Source organism: Nerophis ophidion, linkage group LG01 (genome assembly GCF_033978795.1).
Source record: "Nerophis ophidion isolate RoL-2023_Sa linkage group LG01, RoL_Noph_v1.0, whole genome shotgun sequence".
NCBI lineage: Eukaryota > Metazoa > Chordata > Actinopteri > Syngnathiformes > Syngnathidae > Nerophis > Nerophis ophidion.
In genome coordinates, this window is record NC_084611.1 from 63,248,261 (window position 1) to 63,257,783 (window position 9,523).

The window sequence follows — 9,523 nt, forward strand, 5'->3', positions numbered from 1 at the left end:
CGCAGGGCCAACACAGATAGACAGACATCATTCACACTCACTTTACTCAAACAACTGTATGTAATAAAAGAGAAAAGGAAACAACTTTAAATATTGTGTTCATGTTGTTGAACTGTCAATAGCACTCACCATGAATACATAAATCAATTTACAGTCAACACATGATTGGTATCAGTAATGGTATCGGTTGATCTCAATCATCGAATTGGATTTGGAATCGGCAGCATAAATCCGTGATCGGAACGTCCCTTTTATATTGTCTTATAGTAATGAAGTAATGAAGAGGTATTGGCGTGGGCAAAACAAAAATAACTCTTATTGCAACAATACGGAATAGGCAGCTGAAATTCCTCAGACATATCATGAGTGAAGTGAAGTGACTTATATTTATATAGCACTTTTTTCTAATGACTCAAAGCGCTTTTACATACTGAAACCCACAATCTATGTTATATTTAAACCAGTGTGGGTGGCACTGGGAGAAGGTGGGTAAAGTGTCTTGCCCAAGGACACAACGGTAATGACCAGCATGGCAGAAGCGGGGATTGAACCTGGAACCCTCAGGGTGCTGGTATGGTCAATCTACCAACCGAGCTATACCGCCCCACAGTAATGACACCTTAGAAAAACTCATGTTAAAGATAAAGTAAAGTACCAATGATTGTCACGCACACACTAGGTGTGGGGAAATTATCCTCTGCATTTGACCCATCACCCTTGATCACCCCCTGGGAGTAACCGGAAAACTAGTCGGAAAGAAAGCTCCAGGTCGACAACGAACAACATACATTAACAGCCTAAGATTTTTTTCCAAAAATATCAACAATATACAGCTCATAAATTGGGCGGACGACAGAGAAGACTGGAGATTATCGATGCCTGCAAACAGGCCTGACACCCCATGGTGATGATATTGAGTTTTGGCGATTTGTGTGTGTTTAGGACGCTTCAGATTGTTTTCCCCTCTTTGCCACCGTAGGATTGGTATTAAAAAAACGGTTTGGAAAAGAAAATCAGATCAGATAAAAAAAACATATAAAGAGGCCCACTTTATTTGGGTGCGGTATGCATCAGACGCAAAGTCATAATCATTGTTGTCTTGATTGTGTTTCCTCATATTGGTTGTCAGAAGGCAGGTAGATGGGTGGAGAGCCAGGCTGACTCTTTGCTGATTTTGGACTCGACGGCGATCGAGGCGTAACACCTTGTCTGCTCCTTTCTCTGATATGGGCTTGTAAACTTCGCGTGGGACCTAACAGTTTCCCTCCTCCCTCCTCGACGAGTCCATCGAAGACGGCTCCCAGACTTTGTCGTATTCGCACACAAAAGTGTGGGCAGCTGAAGGCGTACACTATGGGATTCAACACCGGATTCAGAAAGGTAAAGGTTGTGGCGAAAGGCAGTCCGACTTCGACCAGTTGGAGGTTTTCTTTGCGGTAAAGGGCGGACACCTCGATCACACAGAAGATGTGATAGGGAGCCCAGCACAATGCAAATACCGTGATCACTAAAGTCACCATTTTAGTGAAGCTCTGGGACAGCTGGCTGTGATTGTTGAGAGGAGACAAGGACGTAGGACTCAAAGATAAAGATCGACCAAAGGTTGTCCGCTTTGGAGAAATAGTCTTTGAAGGATTTGATCCGTCCTGATGATTCGAGCCCATTAATGACGTCTGCAACCTGGTGCTCTGCTGGGTCCACCTGCGGTTCCTGTTCATCAAGCTGAGACCGATCCTGATGTAGCTTCCAGCGATCACCGCAAGGGGAATCAGGAACGCCAGCAGCACCTTTGAGACGGTCGTCGCCGTTTGGCGCACTTCGCAGTCTTTTTCCAGCGTGGCTTCGGACGACCAATACAAGGCGAAATTGTGATAGCACAGTTTCCTGTCATCCACCGTCTCGGTCACGGAGCGGAACAGGAAGTAAGGGAATGTGTTGACGGCGGCCCATAACCAAGCTAGCAGGCACACCCTCCACGCTCCCGCCACAGATCGATGGTTCTGGCACCACACTGGTTTGGAAACCAGAAAGCAGCGGTCGAGTGAAATGGCGGCCAGCAGGAAGGCGGACACGAACATGTTCAGGAAAAATATGGACGCTTGTATTTTGCAGAGCGGGTTGCCCAGCTCCCAGCTATGAGAGGAGTTCAGGTAAAGGGTGAAGAGGGGAAGTGTGAGGGTGGCGAGGAAATCGGACATGGCCAGGTTGAGCACCCAGACCGAGGCCACGGTACGGCGATGAAGGCGGAAACCCACCACCCACAGAATCAAAGCGTTTTCCAGTATGCCCAAGCAGGAGATCAGGCCATGGAAGCAAACCACAATCCAGTTGGAGCTGGTGTGGTTGTTCAGGGCGTTCTTCTGCATGAGCTGAAGCAGGGGGCAGAAACGCCCTTCTTCCGAGTTGAAGGTGGTGTTTGACATTGTTGCTCTAAAAAGGAAGAAGAAATCTCAATCAAAACCAGGACTAGCGTGTTCACACATGCTTTAATTTGGTTCGTACAACTTTTTCACTTCTGATACAATACCGGTATTGGTTTATCCGATAGTGCTAATTGTCTATAAGAATTGAATTGAATTGAATTGAAGTATTAATTTCAAACCTGCACAGTACAACAACACATTTATTTACATCTTGGTAGAGACATGTGTGCAAGGCTTGAAAAGGGGTTGGATGAAGCAGATGCATATAATATCCCAACCCCTCTCACTCATTCCACGTTAACAGAAACAATATAATACAAACCAATACCATACAAACAAAAACAAGAAAAACTCCTGTACACTAACAACAAGACGAGACAAAACAAACACACACACACACACACACACACACACACACACACACACACACACACACACACACACACACACACACACACAGGCCCAAACACTCTCTGACCATACACCTCTCTCCCATCGCTCATTGCTGAGGGGATCTCTCTCTTTCCTCCTTGTACTTCTTCAGTTCTTCTTTTTGAAACAGTGTTTTTAAAACATGTTTTTAACTCATTCACTAAATTGTTCCACAGAGTGACTCCACGCACTGAAATGCATATTGATTTTAAAGTTGTTCTAAATTTAGGCAAATATAATTTGTTGTTACCTCTTAGACTGTAACTATAATGAGCATCTCTATCCTGGAATGTGTTCTGTATATTGGACGGTAGAGAGTTTTGGGATGCCCTAAACATAATTTGAGCAGTTTTAAAGTTGATCACATTGTGCAGTTTATGTTGCTTTAACTCCATGAATAGTGGATTTTAATGATGTCTTCTAGTGAACATTGGACACAATCTTATTGGCATTTTCCTGCAGAGTAGATGGAATTTATAACCATTTCCCCAGAATGCAAAACAATAGTTTAAATACAACATAATAAATGAATGATACAATAACAGCAGAGCATTGGTGTTCAATAAATGACATGATCTCATCATCAGTTAACACATTTAGCAACTTTTATCCTCAGGTAACTTATATGAGGCTTCCATGAGATATTTTCATCTATTACCACTCCTAAGAATGAATTGTGTTTAACCTACTCAATTGGTGTATCATCAATAACAATCCTGATGGGTATATTACTTTTGCGATTGCTAAAGAACATGATTTTGGTCATCTTTAAATTCAGAGACAATTTGTTCGTATTAGATCAAGTTTTTAACTTTATCATCTCCTCAGTTACAGAGGCCAGAAGTTGCTTCACGTCCTCACCTGCACATGTAATAGTTGTATCGTCAGCAAAGAGGATGAACTTCAGCAGTGTTGATAATTTACATATTTCATTGATGTACATTATAAATAGTGTGGGTTCCAGTATCGACCCCTACAGGTTATGTTCATGAGTTTAAATTGATGTTGGTCGTTCTGAACAATCTGCTGTCTCTCATTCTTATTTTACTGTTATATTTCTATTCTCATTGTTGCTTTTTATTTTTATTCTTATTGTAATATTTTTCTATTTTGTCTCAATTTTAACCTGATTATACTTTTTACTGTTTAATTGATCTCAACTCCGTACACTGCAGCTGGAATTTTTAATTTTCCTGAAGGAATCAATAAAGTACTATCTATCTATCTATCTACAACTTTTGTATCTATCTATCTACATGTAGCTCTCCAGCCATTTCCCTCCAATACCCTTATGCCATACTTTTCCAGCAGTTTTCCAGTTTATCAGCAGGAATCACACATAATTTTATTACTTTGTAGTGTAGAACGTTAAAAAAGATGCGATCAATTAAAATGAGTCAAACAGAGAAGAATGTTGTGTATGATCAACACTAACCTATTTTTTAGGGAACCTATTTATTGTAGAGGAACTGCACTTTATTTGCCTACTTTTCACAATCATTATGAAAGACAAGAACACACAAGTCGTTTTTTAATTTTTTTTTGGGGGGGGGGATTTTAAACATGATGAAAAAAACATTTGGAAAATAGGAGTCACCATTTTAGCCTTTAAAGCCCTCCAAGACAACTTCAAAACCCTCCATCAACGTTTAATATACACACTGCAACCAGGGCCGTAACTAAGAGATGACAAATACCAAGGTCAAAAATTGTTTGTCAAAGAGGAACTTTGAAAGGCTGAAATCATGGGTATCCCAGCACCATATAAATTATATTACCCTGCGCAACAAAATGAATTTCCAGAACAATAAAAGCTTTAAATAAGCTATAACTATCTATCACTCATCTAACATCTTCGGTAGTGAGCATGATTTTGTAACAGTCCACTTTTTTTAATATCCTGAAGTTCAGCATATAAACAACTTTAACAGCATTAAAACATAAATTTAAAAAACAGACCAACATTTCAACCAAGACCAGGGTTCGAATCCAAACTTACAAAATAGGAAGTTCTTAAAGCAAAATAAATCAACCTGTCTTCAGCCTTCATACAGTCCACAGAAAAATGCTTTACAGAGCAAGGAGCCTTTTCTCGCCATTTTTTTAACTTCCTCCTTATCTCAGCACTTTCTAATAAATCAGGTGACCAGAAATAGGAGGACCTTGATGTGCCTGTTCATGTGGACTAACCACATACCACACCTGGTATGTGTTACAACTCAGCTCAATAGAGCCCTCATTTATTGTGTGAGTCGTGTGACTAGTTACTCAAATTCAAACACAAAATTACGTTTTGCCCTTTTTGGGGCAATTTTGCCCATGATCCACAATCCTTATGTGAGACGAGAACACATGCCATTCCTTTTTTGTGCATTCTAAATTAAAAAAATTAAAAACTGCTTGTGTGCCAACAACAATTACTTTGGGACAAATGATGATCAACAACCTCTTATTTTTGAGTCTGAATATACGGAGGATGAACCACAAGATTTGGAAGCTAAGTAGATGAAATAATCAATTTAGTTGCATTTGTGCTAAACGATTAACCAAGAAAGTTAGAACATAACAAAAGAGTCACTTGCAACGTCCGAAATGCTGACTGATGGGCTGATTGTATTTTCAGCACAATACTTGTGCTCCCAGTTTCGATGATGGATTCAGCATAATCCTTACTGCTCAGGGGAAAGTGCTGTAACGAAACTAACACCTTACCATGTCTTCATAGTAATGTCACTGAGTTGGGTGTCAGTATATCCACTGATTTAGTCGGTCTGGATTTTTAGTTGGTGGCGTATGAAATTACGATGCTTCAAACATTTCCAAACTCAAAGCAGCAGCAACTTCGGTAGCTAGCATTACCTCCCTTCACTCTATAGTAGCCTGAGGCGCTGAGAGCAAGGCGCTATGTCACTATCCAGTTGTACTTGGTTAGCTCTTATAATAACAATGTCACTAATACTTGGTTAATATGCAAGTCACACCATACAAATGGTGTATTGTTGATTGTTTTTGGATAATTTTTGGAGTGTTTCATAAAAAAAATCAATGAATCCGATTACCTGCATCGTTAGCCGCTTCTTGCTAGCTGTTTTTTTAGTATCTATGACATGAGGTTTGTTTAAAATTCCCCCCAAAAGTTTGTTTTTCCTTCAAAAATGTGCAAAAAGAACAAAACCCTCAGAGTATAGATCTGTCACTCTGTTCTCAAAGATTGCAGTCTGTATATTCAACATGCACAATTGAATATGTTAGTTGCTCAGACAGTGATGTATTTTTACAAGTTTAGATTGGGGTATGGCAAAAAGTGATGAATTCGTGTCACCCATCTGTAAGTTGATCAAAGTTATCAATCACAGTTTAACAATAAATCTGATTTAAAACGGTAATATATTAACCATCGATTGTTTTACCACCCTTCATACCGTTCATGGCTAAATACATACTCTGGTGTTTTTTTAGAAATTTGCTGCTTTGATGTTTGTCTCGGCTTCACGGTGGCAGAGGGGTTAGTGCGTCTGCCTCACAATACGAAGGTCCTGCAGTCCTGGGTTCAAATCCAGGCTCGGGATCTTTCTGTGTGGAGTTTGCATGTTCTCCCCGTGAATGCGTGGGTTCCCTCCGGGTACTCCGGCTTCCTCCCACTTCCAAAGACATGCACCTGGGGATAGGTTGATTGGCAACACTAAATTGGCCCTAGTGTGTGAATGTGAGTGTGAATGTTGTCTGTCTATCTGTGTTGGCCCTACGATGAGGTGGCGACTTGTCCAGGGTGTACCCCGCCTTCCACCCGATTGTAGCTGAGATAGGCGCCAGCGCCCCCCGCGACCCCAAAAGGGAATAAGCGTTAGAAAATGGATGGATGGATAGATGTTTGTCTTCCAGTTGTGAACTGGGACAAAATCATCAATCTTTGTATCTACCTGTAAAGGAGTTACTCTAAATTAAAGTAACACGGTCATGTTATTATACAAAACCCAAAACCAGTGAGGTTGGCACGTTTTGTAAATTGTAAATAAAAACAGAATACAAATTTTTGCAAATCCATTTCAACCTATATTCAATTGAAAAGACTACAAAGACAAGATACGTAACGTTTGAAAAGGAAAACAAAATGTTTTGCAAATATTAGCTAATTTGGAATTTAAGACCTGCAACAATGTTTCAGAAAAGCTGGCACAAGTGGCAAAAAAGACAGAGAAAGTTGAGGAATGCTCATCATCCACTTAGTTGGAACATCCCACATGTGAACAGGCTGATTAGGAATGGGTGAGTGCCATGATTGGGGGTAAAAGCAGCTTTCATGAAATGCTGAGTCATTCACAAAAAAGGATGGGGCGAGGATCACCAATTTGTGAACAAATGTCTGAGCACAATGTTTAAGAACAACATTTCTCAACCAGATATTACAAGCAATTTAAGGATTTCAGCATCTAAAGTCCGTAATGTCATCAAAAGGTTCAGAGAATCGGGAGAAATCACTGCACATAGGCCGCAAGGCTGAAAAGCAACAGTGAATGCCCGTGACCTACGATCCCTCAGGTATTGCATCAAAAACCGACATCAATGTGTAAAGGATATCACCACATGTGCTCAGAAACACTTCAGAAAACCACTATGAGTAACTACAGTTTGTCGCTATATCTGTAATTGCTAGTCAAAAATCTACTATGCAAAGCGAAAGCCATTTATCAACAACACCCAGAAACTCTGCGAGCTTCGCTGGGCCCGAGCTCATCTAAGATGGACTGATGCCAATTGGAAATGTGTTCTGTGGTCTGACAAGTCCACATTTCCAATTGTTTTCGGAAATTGTGAACGTTGTGTCCTCCGGAACAAAGAGGAAAAGAACCATCTGAAGAGCAAAGTTCAAAAGGCAGCACCTGTAATGGTTTGGGGGTGTATTAATGCCCAAGGCATGGGTAACTTACACATCTGTTAAGGCACCATTAATGCCGAAAGGTACATACAGGTTGTGGAGCATATGTTGCCATATATGATGCCATTCAAGCAACATTATCATGGACGCCCCTGCTTATTTCAGCAAAACAATGCCAAGCCACGTATTCATAGTAAAAGAGTGCGAGTACTAGACTGGCCTGCCTGTAGTGCAGACCTGTCTCCCATTGAAAATGTGTAGCGCATTATGAAGCGTAAAATACCACAACAGAGACCACGGACTGTTGAACAACTTAAGCTGCATATCAAGCAACAATGGAAAATAGTTCCTCCAGAAAAGCTTTAAAAATTGGTTTCCTCAGTTCCCAGACGTTTACTGAGTGTTGTTAAAAGGAAAGGCCATGTAACACAGTGGTTAAAAATGCCCCTGTGCCAACTTCTTTGCAACATGTTGCTGCCTTTAAATTCAAAGTTAATGATTATTTGCAAAAAAATATTAAGTTCCTCAGTTCGAACATCAAATATCTTGTCATTGCAGTCCATTCCATTGAATATAAGTTGAACGTACCAACTTCACTAGTTTTGGGTTTTGTAGTTTTGGAATATGCATGTTATTTCAACAGAAGGTGAGGGGTCAATAAAGACAAAGCTACAGGGTTATGGTCAACACATCAATAGTCATCTCCTCTGTCACAAAACCTTGTCTGCAGATGAATCCAGACATGTGAGTAAATCTATCCATGACTCAACACTAAACACGTTCTCTCTGGCATAAAATGTTCTGTAATCGTAACATTTATGTAAACAGAAATAATCCATTAACACGTTTTGGTTGTCTGCTGCTTTCGACATTTGCAAAAAAAAGCAAAATGTATCAAATATGTGTGTCAGTATGTATCTTATAAATGCATCAAATCATACTCCAGTTCCTCAAGGGGAAAGTAAAGAATGTTTTCCTTTAAAATTTACTTTACGGTTTTATCAGGTTTCTTCCTAAATGATAAAAAGTGATTTTAAAAAATTAAATCCATTATCACTGCAATATTCAATAATTAACTATACAAAACTCCTGGCCTTTGAGGACATATGGTTATGTCATTAGTTTGGCAGTGGTGAGTTCAGTTTACACTCACCTTGACTCTACAGACGATATAGGGAGCCCATTTTTTCAATTCCTACTTCCTGTTGTCAGGTTGTCTCACAAGCACAAGTGTTCGTCTGTCACGTCGGTTCATACACACAATCCTCGCTCGCTCCACCCAGCACGCTGACGGGAAGACAGGGTTGTAGCACAAATGCAAATTGGACTGACGTCTCAATGTAACCATGTCCTGCTGGAGGAGGGACTGAGAGAGAAATATGATACCTGATTGTATTTTTTTCTCCCTCTAAAAAAGTGCCATAGAAAAAAAATAAAGGCATCTCAGCTGCTATCTGATGTTGCACACAAGCCACCTATGAATAAAAGACTTGAGAGTCACCACTTGCAATTTTGGCATAACTCTAGTGCAGGGGTCGGCAACCCATAATGTTGAAAGAGCTATATTGGACCAAAAATACAAAAAAATTAAAAATCTGCCTGGAGCTGCAAAAATTTTAAAGCCTCAAACAAGTGTTATGATGAAGGCAACACATGTTGTAAATGTCTATATTAGCTATATAAGCCTACTATCAAAGGCTGACGAGAATCTCTGTAGACAGAAATGTTACATTAAAATTGTTATTCTACACATTTTAACAACATTGGAAAACATTAGTAAAATGGAGGCTTC

General features: G+C 40.1%; 1 protein-coding gene across 1 annotated transcript; it reads right to left on the reverse strand.

Moving 5' to 3' along the window:
- Positions 1-1,030: 1,030 nt before the first annotated feature.
- LOC133558035 (prostaglandin D2 receptor 2) lies at positions 1,031-9,033 on the reverse strand. Its single transcript, XM_061909094.1, has 2 exons — positions 8,885-9,033; positions 1,031-2,430 (listed from the first exon to the last, which is right to left on the reverse strand). The coding sequence occupies exon 2, from the start codon at positions 2,421-2,423 to the stop codon at positions 1,089-1,091; it is 1,335 nt and encodes a 444-aa protein (XP_061765078.1). The 5' UTR covers positions 2,424-2,430; positions 8,885-9,033; the 3' UTR covers positions 1,031-1,088.
- Positions 9,034-9,523: the final 490 nt, after the last annotated feature.